The sequence below is a fragment of the Lutra lutra genome, chromosome 9, assembly GCF_902655055.1.
Source record: "Lutra lutra chromosome 9, mLutLut1.2, whole genome shotgun sequence".
Lineage (NCBI taxonomy): Eukaryota > Metazoa > Chordata > Mammalia > Carnivora > Mustelidae > Lutra > Lutra lutra.
This window is the reverse complement of record NC_062286.1, coordinates 2,152,770-2,169,838: the sequence shown is the minus strand read 5'-3', so window position 1 is coordinate 2,169,838 and position 17,069 is coordinate 2,152,770. Positions and strand designations below refer to the sequence as shown.

General features: G+C 52.5%; 1 protein-coding gene across 5 annotated transcripts in view; it reads right to left on the bottom strand.

The window, feature by feature from the left end:
* The window catches only part of DCDC2C (doublecortin domain containing 2C), a 97,068-nt gene that overhangs the window by 24,117 nt on the left and 55,882 nt on the right, over positions 1 to 17,069 (bottom strand). For 3 of the 5 annotated variants that reach the window (XR_007130271.1, XM_047746569.1, XM_047746571.1), the window contains exons 8-9: positions 15,775 to 15,875; positions 6,902 to 6,970 (exon numbers count right to left, since the gene is read on the bottom strand). Coding sequence is in view for 4 of the 5 variants with exons in the window: in XM_047746569.1 (XP_047602525.1) it covers positions 6,902 to 6,970; positions 15,775 to 15,875 (170 nt within the window). In the remaining variant the exon portion in view is untranslated. Of the gene's footprint in view, positions 1 to 3,156; positions 3,199 to 6,901; positions 6,971 to 15,774; positions 15,876 to 17,069 lie in introns of all 5 variants that reach the window. The other 2 variants (XM_047746568.1, XM_047746570.1) reach the window with 1 other exon arrangement.

Below are 17,069 nucleotides of genomic sequence, written 5' to 3'. Positions count from 1 at the left end.
TTTTTTTTTTAAGATTTTTATTTATTTGACAGACAGATCACAAGTAGGCAGAGAGGCAGGCAGAGAGAGAGGAGGAGGAGGCAGGCTCCCTGCTGAGCAGAGAGCCCGATGTGAGGCTCGATCCCAGGACCCCGGGATCACGACCTGAGCCGAAGGCAGAGGCTTTAACCACTGAGCCACCCAGGCGCCCCCCAAATCTATTTCTAATAAGTAAAATCAACATTTTGACAAAGAAAAACCCTAAAATACTGAAAATACCCCAAATATTGATTTGTAGTATTAATTAAAATAATTTTTTTTATTATCAGCAAAGTCATGATCCCTTTAAGACACGATGTAAAAAAGTTAATGGAAAATAGCCCTTAAGAATACACACAAAAGTGGAAATAGATTCTAAGTAGAAGAATTCAATGTTTTTACTGTTTTTATCTGTATTAATAATTCTATAACAAACATGATTTTTATAATTTGATAAAGTAGCCTTGATTTTTAAACATGGGACATCATAGAAGAAAATTCAATTTTTCAAAATAATTAATGCCAACAATGAGTAAGGCACTGTGTATCCCTGGTGGTAAGAAAAATGAAAATATAGGGGCAGCCAGTGGCTCAATCAGTTAAATGTCTGGCTCTTGATATCAGCTCAGGTCATAATCTCAGAGTTGTGGGATCAGCCCTGGGTCGGGCTTCACACTAGTTGTAAAGTCTGCTTGAGATTCTTGTTCTTCCTCTTTTCTTCCTTCTCTCTCTCTCTTTCTCAATCTCTCTCTCTCAAAAAAAATATTTTTTAAAAGAAGAAAGAAAAGTCAAAATATAAATAAAACAGAATGCCTCCTTCTAAAGGCTTTAACCTCAGTAGGAATCACAGTTAGAGGGGAGAATAACTACCCCTATAACTTACTCCTTACCCACGGGAGAAGACACTTCATGGCTATTTCTAATCTTTACATGGACTTCACAGGTTGGAAGTCATCCCAATTTTGCACATAAGGAACCTGAGGCTCAGGGCAGGAAACTGCACCCCAGACACAGCTTACTTGTGTCCGGAGTTTGCCCTCTTCACTCCATCCTCTTTACCAGCACGGTCAGACTGAGAGCAAGGAACACATACGCCAAACAAACGATATATTTTTCAAAGAGTTACTTGACACTAAAGTCTGAGAGAATGTTGTCTGAGCTCAGGGGGACATCTCCCCGAACACCCATGGTTGCTTTCCCAGCAAAGTGCAGACGAGATGGTTGCTGAGCATTCCAGGGGATGGAATTAAAGATAAGAAAATTGATGACACTGATTTTAATGAGAGAAATACAAGTGGGAACGGCCAAGTGTCTGATTTCCAACTGAAAAACACTTTCATTAAAATACTGCAAACAGGGGCGCCTGGATGGCTCAGTGGGTTAAGCCTCTGCCTTCGGCTCAGGTGATGATCCCGGGGTCCTGGGATTGAGCCCCACATCGGGCTCTCTGCTCAGCGGGGAGCCTGCTTCCTCCTCTCTCTCTGCCTGCCTCTCTGCCTACTTGTGATCTCTTTCTGTCAAATAAATAAATAAAACCTTTTTTTAAAATACTGCAAATGCTGTTTTAAACACAGATATGTTGCACTTTTCAAGAACTTGCAAACCCATTTTCTCGATCAGTTTTTTTGAGGTACATAAACCTATAAATAAGTAAAAAAGTGTTGACTGGGTTAATGAAGTGCAGAGAAGTAAACTTACTGAGGGGCACTTCGCAAGTTTACAGGAGAAATAGGACAGGAATACAGTGCTTACATGTGGCCACGTGCCCATCTGCATGCCGCAGGTGCATCCGTTTCTGCCTGACTGCATGCACATCTGCCAGAGACAGGTGCGTCTGCTTCTACATGGCTGTGTGCACATCTGCCAGAGACAGGTGCATCCGTTTCTGCCTGACTGCGTGCACATCTGCCAGAGACAGGCGAGTCTGCTTCCACGTGGCCTAGCACACATCTGCACGTGACATGTGTATTTGTAGATGGTTCTGTAGCTCATGTGTGCACCCCACCTCAGGTGCTGTGAGGATTCTTTTACAATTCAGTTATCTCGGAGAGCATAAATAAAAATCATAACATTGAGCACATTTCGTAGATTTTATCTCTATCCTGAAAGTTGATTTTGCGATAAATAAACCATCAGACTTCACAGGAAGAACTGAACTCTGATTCTCTACAGCATTGTCCTGAGGGTCACGTGGGGGAAGTGGTGGATGGAGCATTGACTGCAGGTTGATCTCATGTCAAATCCCAGCTGGTTTTCCATGCTGGTTTTGATTAAGTAACCTTCCCAAATACTAGCATTTCTGGCCCAAGTTTTCCATGGAGTAACGAGGAGTCTACATGAACTAAGGAATAAGTAAATAAAGTCTTGCATACTCTGAAAAAATCATCACGGTCACTTAATCATCCAACAAATAACAGTGAGACCTTTTTTTTTTTTTTTTAAGTAGGCTCTGCTCCCAGCATGGAGCCCAGCATGGGGTTTGAACTCACAACCTGAGATCAAGACCTGAGCTGAGATCAAGAGTCAGAAGTTTAATGTACTGAGCCACCCCTCCCCAGGTGCCCCAATAGTGAGACTTTGATTCTGCAAGGGACAGAGATACTGCCAGGAGGACAGGACCGTGGAGATGAACGTGTCCCTGCCTGCCACGTGGGGCCAACCATCCAGACAGAGCCATACCTTCCTGGGGGGCTACGAGTGTCATGGCTCTGGGGAACCTGTGTTCCTCCTGTGGCCCCACGCGTTGACACATCCATCCTCAGCCCAAGGGTCAGGGCCCAAAGGTGCAAGTTTTAGGGCTTCCCGGAAGCCCAAGTGAGCATCTGCAGGTGCCTGCTTGTGGCTGGCTTCTGGAGGGTGCTCCCTAACACACGACTCGAGGGGAGGCTTGGCCCTCCTGCTTTCTTCCTATCTGCCCTTCAGGTGGATCTGCCCACCTATCTGAAATGTCTTAACCGTGTTTCCTTTCCTCTGAGTTTGCTTCCTCTCTGTGGGAGCAGAGCTACCGGTGCATGACGGCAAAGTCGAGGTCATATTCCTGAAAAAGCGCCTGGCAAGATTTTGGAATCCACTGATTCTCCAGTTGGGTCTGTCTTCAGAACACAAAACACAAGAATTACAGAATTTGTTGATACAAACCTTCCTGTCACTATCTTCACAAGGACTTTCATCTTCTTTTTCCTATTATTAAAAAAATACAGTAATCAACTATCTGCAAGAAGGACCGTGTGAAACACACCTGTCCTCCCCTCACTTTCCTGGTTGTCGTGCAGACCCTGCAGGGCTTCCTCTCCGGCTCCGACCTGCCTCGCTCCCCCCTTTCCCCACCCGGTTCATCAGGCTACACCTCTCCTCTCCCGAGTCCTTCTCACGCCCTTCTCAGTAAGTACCTGCTGCAGAACAGGACACACCATATTCTCGGCTGCCGCAGGGATGTTCACCTGAGGGCCCCGCCCCTGCCTTCAGACCCGCGCGCAGGTCCCGCTTCCCTCTTCCCTGCACCCACGACCCCAGAGCATCGACTGCGCATCAGCTGCCAAAGATGCCTCCCTTGTTTCTGCTTCGTGTGACTAATGTGTGTGTTGGTGGGCTCTTCCCCTCGGACGGTTCTCAAGCCTCCAGTTCAACGACAACAGTGTGCCGTGAGCACCTGGCTAGAAAGTACACACTCCGTCTTGATTAGTTCACTTGTCTGGGCCCTTCAGATGCGTTAATGTTGGTGTCGCTCTTTAAGGTGGCAGTATTACCGACGTGTCAGGGATCATCTGCAGAAATGACGCATGTAAGGCGTTCTGAGGATGAAGAGGTGTCCGATGAAAGCCTGGCTCTAGTTCTACTTCCGCTCCTGATGTCATCCCCGTCTGGGCCAGAAACGTGCGTCATGAGCAAACAAACCCTTGTCCACACTCTCTGGGCCGGAAGAGAGCCGCGTCTGACCTGACGCCGACACAGACAGAGTTCCTCCCGCCCCAGACCTTCCTCATGGACGCAGAGAGGGGCTGGGGGAGGTAGCAATGAGGACCCCGTGCTCAATACACCCCGAGATTCTGCTCAGGACGATATGGTGTTTGCACACAGACGGTGCTGACAGCCGCACGCCACTGCAGAGGGCCTTCATACCACTGAATGGTACTCTTAAAAATGGTCAAAATGGCAAGTGCTATGTTTTTTACATACACATATTTTACTACAAAAAAATTTAGATAACAGAAACTCTTATGATCAAACAACAGAAATCTATATTTTAAAAATAATGTGCACAATGATACGCTGTCTTACAACTTTGCAAGGTCACTTTCATTTTACCCCAGGATGACAGATTTAAGTTTAAGCACTGTAGCCACAGGAGCTCAGAGCAAATCCGCAAATGGTCATGAGACCCCCTACTGCGTCAAGGCACGGTCCTGGACACAGTGAAGGACACGTGACACCAAGCCTCACGCTCACCCCCACCCAAGGAACCCACAGCAGGCGCAGGAGGGACAACTGGCCTCTCGGCCAGGAAACGTTCACTAGATGTCGTTTCTTTGCTATTACTATGAGCTGTTACAGTGCACATAACACGCTTGCTCTCCTTCCGATCCCTCAAAAACATGGGCTAGATTTCAGGGCCAAAACCCTTCAACTCCATGAGGCGTTTCATGCCAATAAGGAAAAGACACAGGGAAGTCCTGTTAGGATCACGGGGGAAGCAAAGATGGCGCTGTGGGGACGTCAGAGCAGGGAGGCTCTTCTGGCCGTGAGTAGTGCGACACCTGCCGCGACACCTGCCATCGCTGGGAACAGACCATGGAGCCCGGCACGGGAAACAAATCTGCTGAGAAATTAGGCACAACTAGCATATGGTTCACTACACAGGAGGAAACACAGCCTCGATCATTCACAACCGAATTCAAATCCAAGCTCCCCTACTTCCTAACTACAGGGTGGGGGCAGGTGACGCACGTTCTCACCCATCTCCTTGCTTCTGGGTCTACAAAGCTGGGTGCTGACGCCTGCTGAAGTGTGCGTGTGCGGCGAGGCAGGCCCCAGCAGCAGGGACGAGCGCAGCGCCCAGCAGAGCAAACGCTCAGCAAACAGGGAGGCTGCTCTCCCCAGCACTCCCGGCCCACCGCACGGCATCAATGCCTGGACAAGAGAATGGGGCCTCCGCTGCTCCGTGTCACCATCTTTCCCCAGAAGCTGAGGTGGCAAGACCAGAGGGTTGGGCTTGTGATTATTCCGATAATGCATTAAGAAAGACACTTTGATTCACTCTAACATTCGATGCCAAGTCACTAATACACACGGAAACTCCCAGAGGCCCCAGCAGATTCACACAGCGAGTCAATAAGGCACCATGACAAACTTCAGTGGCCAGACCACACCAGGGACTCTGGCTGCCACACAAAGTCACTGTCATCACGACGCCTGTGCCCTCTTCCTGCAGAAATACGGCCATAGGTTACTGCATGCCTGAGCCCACGAGTGTCCCTCTCCGCCCCCCCCCCCCCCCCCCCCGCGCAGGCAGGAGCCCTTGTGTCACTGTCCCCGTGCTCCAGGATGGACGCTCAGAACACGCTCTCACTCCGACACCATGGCAACAAAATATCCTCTTTCCTCCTCATCTCCAGGTCCTCCCAGTCACGTGTGCATTCACGGAAAACCACTTCCAAATCAAAAGAACAGGAGGAAGGGAAAGAGAATTGTTTGAAGTGCATTCCCTGCGACCGTCTGGCTTACGTCATAACCCGCACCGGTGGTGAGAAACCCGAACAAACTTCCTTCCCCCCAAGCACCCTTCCCAAGATGGACAAGAAGCAGACAACAGCTCGGCGCAGCCCCAACCCCTTCCACCCACACTCCGGGCTCGCTTCCCCCTGTTTCTAAATGGGCAGCACGTCTACGAGTGGAAAAGGAATGGCTCACAAGGCTGCTGCATCCCCAAGTTTCCTTATAGTTCGGGAGGCTTCAGCATTAGAAGAGACTCACACTTGATACCCCACACTTATCACACAGCCTCCTGCCTGGGGCCAAACAGCTTAAAACAAGAGGGGTGCCTGGACGGTTCCGTCTGGTGAGCGTCTGATTCCTGATTTCAGCTCAGGTCATGATCTCAGGGTCCTGGTCAGCGGGGAGCCTGGTTCTCCCTCTCCCTCTGCCCGTCCCCCTGCTCGTGCGCATCTGTCCCCCCCCCAAAAAAGGAAATTATAACTATCTGTGGTGGATATGTTAATTAGCTTGAATTGCCAAATATTCTGCAAATAAAAAAATTATGTTTTCCCAGTACACATACTTCAGATAGACTTGTCACCTCAGGTCAGAGGTTATGCACCCCAGGAAGGTGCTTCCTGCTTGGAAGGCACAGCTCAGCATCTGGGGGAGGACGGAGCAGACGCAGACACCACGCAGCCCGGGTCCGCGGGGCTGGCTCGTGCTGCCATCCGTGGAGCACGCCCCGCGCCCGCTTCCCCGACAACACCAGCTATTACACAACACCAGCGGCCCCAAAGCAGAACGTCTGTGGTGTTGGCAGACGTCTACACACCTACACACCTGCCGCTATTCCCCTCCCGACGCTCCCGCTAAAAATACACCTTGAAAGTTGCTGGGAAAACAGTTTTTCAGTCTGTGACTGGAAGCATAGTAAGAGGTCATTAGGACCAGCAGAGGAGCCATTAAAACTACTCACATGATTTCTGGCACCCGAGAGACCAGATCTAAGGGACAGCCTGTCTGGGAAGCACGCTAGGTTTCTACCTCCATGCTGATCCGTGTTCTGGGAAGCACTGGGCTCTCTGATTCCTTCTTCATCAAACGAGAGCTCCGCCCAACATGCTAAAAGGATAAGGAGGCGCCTTCCACCCACAGCACCAGATACAAAATAAAAGCGGACTGAGCTCACCTTGTGGCTTTCAAAATCAGGGCAGCTATGAGGAATCTCTTCATCTTCCTTAACTATCTCCGCGGGTGTCTGGAGAGAAAACACACGGCGGCTTTAGTGGCAGTTGAGCGGTGTCAAACCCCGGGAAAGGAGCAAAGGGGGTGGAGAGCAGAGCTCTGTGGACTGCTTCTGTGGACGGAGCTGAAGTGCGGCTGGCTTTGGCCTTTCCACCTTCCCTGACCTGCATTTTTACCTTTGCCCCACTTGTGAAATGCTAACCTATTGACTGAAATTGTCGGGGACATCGTTCAGGAAAAACACCAGCAGCCCCTTCCGTGGAAACGGGAGCGGATTATCCCTCCAGATGCCGCTTGTCAGTGGGTAGCAGATGCCTGTGGTCCTCCGCGTGCCGCTGGGGCCCCAGTCAGAGCCCTCCTCCCCAGCGTTCAAGCCCGGCCCGCCACAGCCCGGGCGGTCCCGCTCCTCACACGGCGGGCCGCCTCACGTCCAGGGGCATCACGTCCCAGGTTTTGTGACTTGTCAGCAAAACGCAGTGAGCTGTGTCTCACTGCTGCCCTGGGTACTCTCCACGAGGGGGAAGCCACGTGGTCCTGTGGCTAAGAAAGAAAGGGTCCTTCAGAGCGACATCACCGTATTTCTGTGCCCGTCAGGGTAGACGCGCCCCGTGTCCACTGCGGGCTGGCGAGGGGGTCCCCTGCTCATCCGTCACCCAGGACGCCAGACCGATAGACGTCAACTCCTTGCGTTTCCATGGCTTCAGAGTCAGAGGGACAGTGTGGCTGTCAACGCCTCTGCCCAGACGTGCGGCCCATGACAGCCGCCCACGCGTCATCAGTGAAGGCTGAGAAGCCGCACCGGAGTTCAAGTGGGCGGAGGAGGAGTCTCCCAGCAAACGGCCATGGCGGGTGCCCATCAGGAGACCTAAGGACCCACAGCTCCTGCCAGCTGACCCTGGAAGGTGCAAGACTGAGTCTGGGGCTAGGTAGACGTGTGGTCCACATGGTCCCCCTAGCCCGGACCTCGGCTGTCCAAACGTTCCGAAAACTCAGAGCCTGCATGAGCACTGCCGTCCTGCGGACCACACAGAAAAGTAACCGTGACGTAGGGACTGCCCCAATGGCAGGAAGAAACAAACATGACAAGCACATTCTCTCACAGGGTCGCCGATGCCAACGCTTGCTTCGTTCATTTATTCAGCAACATACACAGAATGAGGGGCCCCGCAGTCCTGACCCAGGATGGTGACAGAGAAGGCAAACCAGCGTGGCCCCCGAGAAGCTCAGCCACACGGGGAGACAAACGTTAATTAAGTCACACAATTAAGTATAAAACCTCAACTGTGATATGCTTTGTAAGAGGGACTCAGGGAGCTAAATGGGCTGCCATGGGCCTTAACAACACAGGAGACCATGGAACGTTTCCTCTGCTCTGCCCACAACTTGAAATATGAGGGATGAAATCCTTAATATATAAGAGGTTAAAGAAAGAATATTGCAGACAAAAGGGCGGGCATGTGGTGGTCTTCCTGCGGGAGGACGCGCTGAGACTGAGGGGCATGGGGGGGTTGTCAGCCTGCGAGCGGTCACGGTAATCTAGCCAGGGATGTGGTAGCCACGGCTGGAGGGATGGTGCTGAGACAGAGAGGATGGGCGCTTCCAGACACATTCAGAGGAGGTAAAACTTGCAGGTTTTGAGGTGGTCTGGGTGCAGAAGGGCTGATGCAGTCAGTCCCGGGAACATCTCTGAGTTTGTTTTTTGTCTGACTGGATGGACGCGTGTCACACAGCCACTGAGACAGGGAGAGCGCAGCGTGTGGACGGTATGGAAGGACAGTCGCGCATTCCTGCTGTGCTGACTTAGTGTCTCAGAACATCTAGCAGGGGGTGTCAGCTCCTGGGGTGTGTCTCTCTGGATGTGTGTGTGTCTGGATGCAGTGTGTATAGTTGCATGTGTGTGTCTACCTGTGTGTGTCTGTGTGTACGTCTGGACCCCAAAAAAGAGACCTGCAGAGAGACTGCCGCCATAGTGATGGAGAGTTCTGTCTGGGGAGAAGATGTAGAGCAATCACTAGCCTGACCTGACCCGGGTAGACCTCCAGCATTCCGTGCCAAGCGGAGGACCGGAGGTCTGCCGAGAAGAATGAGAACAGGCTCCCAGCTGGCTCACTTGGGACAGCACGTGATTCTTGGTCTCCAGGCTGTGAGTTTGAGCCCCATGTTAGGTGGAGAGATGACTTAAAAAATAAACTCTCTACAGGCACCTGGGTGGCTCAGTGGGTGAAGTGTATGCCTTCGGCTCAGGTTCTGATCTCAGGGTCCTGGGGTTGAGCCCTGCATTGGGCTCCCTGCTCAGCGGGGAGTGTGCTCTTGCTCACTCTCTCTCTCTCTCTAGCTCTCACTCTCTCTCAAATAAATAAATGAAAATATTTTTTAAAAAATTAAATAAACTCTTCAGAAAAAAAGAATAGAGTTGAGTGGCCAGAGAGATGAAAGGAAGGAAAATGCGGAGCCGGTGGGTCTTGAAGGAAAAAGGAGCAGCCGAACACAGCGGCTGCAGGGGAAAGGCCAGGTGCAGTGAGAACGGAGAAGTGGGGGGGGGTTGGGGGCATGAGGTCGACAGCTGTTCCACATCATTGTAGACAGAAGCCAGGAGGGGCCGAGGAGAGGGACGGGATGGACAAGAGTGGGGAGAGGAGAGACCCTCCCTCCAAGGATTGGGAAAGATGGACTTGCCAAGGGAGGGATGGTTCTGGTTATAACCGCTGGTTCCGGCCTGTGCACCATCCAGCCAGGAGGACGCGAGTGAAGGGAGAGGGTCAGCCTACCCAGAAGAGGGGGAACGAGTAACTGATGGCTCCAGACTCTGGAGGGGCTCTGAGGGGACAGCGTCCAGAGTCAGGCGAAGGTTGGAGGACGGGCAGTCCCATCATGAAGACGGGAGATTCGTGCGCAGACCCTAGAGCTGCCTACCTCCTACCCAGTCCTCGCCTCGTTCCTTGCTAAGACAACAAGCCTATCTCGGGTGCCAGGCACACAATTCAGAAGGGCCTGTGCCCCTTTCCAGACACCAGATGCAGATGCCGGCAGGTCTGTGCTAGCAAAGCCCCATTGCCTCTCCCAGCTCCTGACACGGACGAAGCAGACACGTGAGGTCGATTTCGGGAGAGCCCCTGGGAAGGACTCTCACTTCTTGAGAAAGGCATGGGGAAAGCAAGTCTCTCTCTTCTTCTCGTCAGCTTTCATGTGTCTCGACGTGCCACCCAGAGCAGAGCCAAACATCTTGAGACCATGAGGAAAGAAGCCTGAGGCCAGAAGCCAGTGTGCAGGGGGAGGTGGGCAGGGCGGTGCCAGGAACCGGGTCCCGGTGGCTCCACTGAGCTGCTGAGCCGGCCGACCCTGCAAGTTCCCATTACATGGGAGGCCTCCAGACTCGTGTCACATGGCCTGACACGCGTGCCTTATGTGTAAGCCGCTTCTCTGTAGGTTTCTCTTCGGTCCAGCTAGAAGCATCCTAACAGATACAGGACGGATTACGCTTTCTACTGGGTTCATTAAAGTGAGCACCGCGGGACCGTTGTTAGCTGAGTCCCAGTGGCTCCGTGCTCCCAAAAGTGCCAAACTTCAAAGCTCCCTTACGTCCTTTCTAATGAAACAATGCAGAGAGGACACAAATTTGGACTGACCTTCTCCTAATCAGTCCAGATTGTTTTGATTTTACTTCCGTTACTGTCTCATTCTTAGCTCTTTCTCTAGAGTGAAATGAATTCAAGTTCAGGGGCAGTGCTCTGGCAGCCACGGGAGATCTAAGTGCAGGCGCCTTCCCCGCGCACCGCTCCTGGGGGCTCTGAAAATGACTGCGATTCAGTAGAGCTGAGAACCGGACCCAGTCCTCGTCATTTCAGTCGGTCCACACTTCCTGAGCTTGGACGGGACCTGCCTAGCCCCAGTCGGGGAGAGACAGGCTGACGGTACTCTAGGAGGACAGAACTGGTCCCCGCACCCTCCCCCTGGAAAAAAAAATCGAAGGTCAGAGTCCTGAACTAAACAGAGCCCACATTCTAGGCACTTTTCTGTCCTTTTAGAGAGTTTACAAAAATAAACGTAACTTAAAGCTGGCATGAGACATGGCTTTTGTGAAAAATGTGTACTCTAAATCAAGTAGAACTTCAACATCACTGTTTCAATATCTGGGTGCCGGGTTTGTGCAGACTGTGAAGAAGCATTTCCTGAACACGGGGGTCCATAACTCAGGACTCCGAAAGGAAGCTGGTGTAAAACCCGTCTCTCCCAGAAAATCGAAGCTGATGGAAAATTTAAACCCTCACTGGAGACCTGTGACAGAAATGTTGGCAGGGGACATAGCATGTGCTGTTAAGCCAAAGGAAAACAAAAAACATTGAAGACAAATTGTAATATCTTAGAAACAAAAACTCAAAAGGAGACAATGTAGCATAGAAAAAAAGGAAATGTGAGTAAAGAGAACTATAACCCAGGTCCAGATAGACGGCCCCCAGCATAATCCTTCATAACATCCAGCGCGTCCCTCCCTGCCCCTCCCGTTCTGTTTCCCACATGCTGTCCTTCCATCTTGGTCAGGAGCCGCTTGGTTGAGGGTTCAGTGACGTTGAAGCTTTAGCAGAGATGACACATGTAAGCAAGGTCAGAGTTAAGTGAGAAGAGCATGTCTGACTTGGCACCTCGATGTCATTTCTCTCAGGAGCCAAAGATGGACATCAACGAAATTCTGTGGTCTCGATGCCAAGTTGAGAAAAGCTCAAGGATGAGCTTCCAGGACCAGCAACCCTGGATGTAAGAAGGTGCCATCCACCACGGCAGGAGGAAGAGAACGTACAGACACGGATTACATATGTCTGCCTCCACTGGGAGAAAACCGAGAGACAGAAGGTGGAGGTTAGAAACACTGGCATGTGTCGCTGGAAGTAGGTATCAATCTTTGGGAGTGAATCACAAAGAAAACGACGGGAAGACAGTCCACAAAAAATGGGAGCATTTTAGGAATCAGAGCACAGGTCAAAACGCAAAATTAACAGTCATCTTGGTCGGTCAGGGAGAGCAATGCTCAAAGCAGCCACAGCCCCTGGCCACTGAGTTTCTGACACTCCCTGCCCCACGTTCCGACTCCCGCAACCTCCGCTCTCTTCACAGCAGCAAGAGATTTTCCAACTGACTTTCAAGAACAGGGAAGTTTCTAGGCTTGGAGCACAGGAAAGATTGAAGGCGACACAGTGGGAGTCTTGCTCTTCACCTCAAAAAGCGGACATTCCATTCGCCTGGCAGGAGCAGAGGACAGCCCCGCTCTGTTCATCAAAAGCGATGGGAGCTCAGCGACGTGCAGGCATGTTGCTGTGGTAAAAAGAGCAGCCGCCAGTGTGAGTTTGCCCCTCGCCGATGCTCCCGCCTTCTGCTGACCATGGGTACCATCGACTGCTCAGGGGCACTAGCCCTAAAACTATCCCCTGGGGTTTGGAGGATGCCCGATTCTGGAGGTTCCCCTCACCGGTCCAGGCTTGACTCTAAATTCATAAACTGATTACTTGGGATGTTACATTTTGTAACATTGTATCTTTACAGCGATACTAAAATGAAGACAAGGCGATGACACAAGCATAAGAAATAACATTGTGACATGGTCGGGCTCGCCCACAAGGTTATAGCCAGTTTCTCGAAACGTGAGTGAAGAAGTGCGGATTATTACAAAAGCCAACACCATAATCAAATAGTCTTATCCTAAGGCCAGGCCCTCCTCCATGAATGGACTGGGGAGTCCTAAGGGCATCGGTATAAGCAAGCATCACCCCCTCCTCTCGCAAGGAAACCAGTAACCCCAGCACGCACCAGAGCTCACCCAGCACAGCCACACAGAACTAAGACAAACACACGGTTCTCCGGGCCTGTGGGCCACTGTGACACGGACCCCCACCCAGACCAGGGCTGCCCGCAGTGGAGCATCCATCCACTGGGTGAGGACCCGCCCGGGGAACCCACCAAACCACATCGTGCTCTCCTGCCCCACAATACCACCTTCTTCCCATGCCGGGAGGAAGGCAGTCCTTGGACACTGCACACCGGCAAGCCTACAGTGTGTTTCGTGGGGATCCTAGAAGGAAAATCATTCCTGGGAAAGGAAATGCGAGTTGACCTAAAAGCTTAAACATTATTTTAATTTGGGAACTTCTCTGAAACACTGAATACGCTAACACACACTGTGGTTCCCCGAAGGACCGACAGGAAAGGCCCCGCTTTCCAAACCTAAGTGACCACAGGGACCTTGTTTTCAAAGAGGCAGAGCTCAGTCTGGGGACTTGGTCCATCTCCAAGAACCAGACTTCACCTCAACCTGCTGTGCCTTACATCCATTTATCCAATCCCTGGAATTTTCTTGCATTTATTCAATGGGACTGAAGAAGCTTGTGCTGAGCCCCTGCTGGGTGTCAGGAAATGGCACAGCGGGTGGCGAGAAGACCGCCCAGGTGAGCTGTGCCCCCCACCCCTCACTCAGCAACTCCAGCCCCTCATCTCCAGCTCCCACAGGTGCAGCAGGTCTGTGTCTGCTCGCACACTACACACACACACACACACACACACACACACACACACATGACATCACAGGGAGGGTGCTGACCTAACCCCCACTGCTCTAGTCTTAATGCCCACAGATGCAGCTGGGAGTCCCGTTGTCTCCTTGTCCTTCGAAGCCACAGAACTTGGTCCCCTGACAGCTACGATGCGGCTCAGTGCACTGAGACATCAGCAGTCGCAGGCGCACAGAAGGACGGTCAGACAGAGAGCAGCACGGCAGCTGCTTTCTGACACCCCGCACCCGCCCCGGCCTCTCCTCTCTCCGACCACCTCTCCCGCCTTCCTGACTCCCCTCTGCAGAGCCTCACCTTTGGGCTAGTACAGTCCTTCTTGGAACCCCCTTCACCACACAGCTTCGAAAGCAATGGAAATCAGACACTAGCAACAGAAACTCATGAGTATGTTTATTGCTCACAATTACGAAAACAGTATTTGTGACACTAGAATTTTCCTTGTGCTGAAAACTTGCACCAGCTGCTCAAAGTCCACAACCCAGAACGATAATCCGCATTGGATGGGGTGGGGGGTGCTAAATTTTAGTATAAAAGTAACTACTTAAAATGTCTTATTTATTACAAAAAGCCTTACATGTTCAATAAAAATACAGCGTTATATATGAGTTTTAAGAGAAAACTAACTCTGTCTTTTTTCATGATTGAGAAAAAGAATAAATAATATCACTACAATCTAGAAAATACAACGGGACGCAATGGGAAAGTGCTCAAAATGCCAGGGGAAGCGGCCAGTGCCTTGATATGGTCTATCACACCCGGTCCTATATCACGGAAAAGAAAAACAGCAGAAGTTACCAATAAAGGGAGAGCAGTAAGAGTGACTGATTTTCAAAGGAGGAGCCGGAAGCTCGCTGTCCCCCGGGTTTGGCCCTGGAACCACAGAGTCGGGACTGGGGCCAAGTCTGAGTCAGAGAATGAGAACGGGATTCGCACGCAGACACCGACCTTTTACAGAGCCTATATTCTTTTCTCAAAAACAATTAGAAATGTCTCCTAGGGGCGCCTGGGTGTCTCAGTCGTTGAGGATCTGCCTTCAGCTCAGGTCCTGGGATGGAGTCCCACCCTCGGGAGGGGGGGTGCTCCTGCTCAGCAGGGAGTCCGCTTCTCCCTCTGCCTCTGCCCCTCCCCCTGCTCCAGCTCTCATGCACACCCTAAGTAAAATCTTAGGAAGAAAGGGAGAGAGGGAGGGAGGGAGGGAGGATGGGAGGGAGGGAGAGAGGGAGGGAGAAACTTGTAGTGTTTTCAGGAAGATTCTGGGGGACAAAGCCATGCAGTTCAGAGCTCACCTGCCCACCTGCCCTTTGCGGGAGCAGGAGTTGAGACCACAGGCCCATGGAAACGTGACCTGCTCCTCGGGCAGGTGAGGGCATGAGGCCCCTGTGCTTCTGCTCTGTCCCGGCTGAGGCTGACCCCCTCACACCTCATCTGCTTCCCTCCACTCCCCCCAGGCCTTCCCCAGACTCTAAGCCTCTGTAAGCCCGAGGGAAGGAAGCAGAGAGGCCCAGTCCTTGGACCAGGAGCTCACACATGCACTGCCTCCTTTAGCCCCACACGAACCTGCCTGGTGGCACATGCCCACCGTGTAGACAAGGAGATAGGGGTCGGAGGTCAGAAAGCAGGCGGTGGGAGACCTGTGCCTCCCCAGCTCATCGCCCCATGCACCACTCATTCCATCAACCTGTCATGCGCCCGTGGTCACTCAGGACCTTCTCCCTGCCAGGGCCTGTGCCAGGGACAAGGGTGACTACAGTGAGCACAGCAGGCAGACCCCTCTGTGTTAGAAAAGGTACCGCAATCAAGTCACAACAAAGCTAACTATGCATGGGCGCCTGGGTGGCTCAGTGGGTTAAGCCTCTGCCTTTGCCTCAGGTCATGATCTCGGGGTCCCGGGATGGAGCCCTGCATCGGGCTCTGCTCATCAGGGAGCCTGCTTTCCCCTCTCTCTCTCTGCCTACTTGTGATCCCTCTTTCTCTGTCAAATAAATAAAATCTTTAAAAAAAAAAAAAAAAGCTAAGTATGCAGCCATAGACCATGACAAGTGCTCAGAACAGTCCCCAAAGCAGAAGAACCCACCGGGGGGAGGGGCAGGCAGGAAAAGGTGTGATGCGGGACCCGGAAGATGAGCAGTAACTGACCAGAAGGGGCACGGAACATGCTAGAGGCCTGGCGAGCGTGGAGTGCGGGGGAGGAGACGGCGGGCAGGTGGGCTGATGCAGCTCAGACGGTCGTAGGCAGGGTCGTGTGACCCCTGCTACCCACCTGGTCTGCAGGCGCCTCCACGTGCACGTCATCGTCCTCTCTGACTTCTGGTGCCCCTTGGGTTTCCGTGTGAGGAGTCTGGGCTTTGTACACGTCACCTTCTGGAGGAAAACAGCACAAACAGGTGTTTAATCCGACGTCCCAGCACATTCTCTGGCCCAAACCAAGGTCGCAGCTCGGCACCACTGAGTTTCTGATGTGGTGCACGGGCAGCTGGCCCTGGAGCCCTGAATCCCACCACGGGATCCCCACGGCCTTGCTTCTGCCTCCGTGTCTGCACGGACGGTCATCCCTGCGTCCTGCCCCCACGGGACTCAGTCCCAGAGACAAGACTCGCCAGACGCTTGGCAAACGTGTGTCCAGCCGACTCCAAAATCACCACAAAGCAACCCCCCGCCCGACACCAAAGTCCTAGTCTGAGGACATGCACCTCAGTTACTTCAAGAACTTCCTTTGAAGTAATGAACTAAATGAGTTTTAACCGACGAGGTATTAAAACCCCATGTCGGGAAGCAATTGGCTGAGCCCACAGAGGAGAAGCCCCTCACCGGCCCCACCGCCGCACGTGCCACAGGCTCACAGAATCCGCAGGTGCTCGAAAACCTTGTCCTCACCTTGCCAAGACTTCAGTGACCGCAAAAGGACCGGCCACTTCCCTCAGCCCCCAGAGGATGTCACCACGGTCGTGATGGCCTCAGTGACGGCAGCTCATTCTCCTTCTTGTCCTTCCCCGCCCCTCCCAGCACTCAGCCCCAGAAGGACCGTCACACGGTCCTCAGCGGAAGGGATAATGGTAAGAGGATGGCCAGGGGCAGCGTCCGCGGGCCCGCAGGGTGCCAGATCCTCCTCTACCTGCTTGGTATTAGCATGCGCACAAGTCTCTGAAGATCCTACTGTGCCCGTTTGTAGAGAAGCAGCGTGCGGAGGGCCCCACGCTCAGGACCGCACTCAGGACCACGCTCGGGAGGGCCGTGCCCGGAACCTGGGCCCCAGCACAGCACGCTGCTTCCCAGAGAGAAGGTCAGGTGCCTGCCGGGCAGGCCAGCCACGCAGTACAGGCTTTGTCAAGAAGGGAACTTCTCATGCACTGATTAAAGTCTCTATTACGGGGACTACAGGGTCAGTAGGCTCTGGTCTTCGGCCCATGCTGGCCATGGTCAGCTCTAATCGCACACTGTGTCAGCCGTGCCCACCAGCCAGGAGCGCTGTGAGTGCCCAGCGTCCACACCAGGGCCTGGTGCACAGCCGCACAGCACCGTCATCTGGGATGGGAAGGCCCAACGGGGACGGGGAGC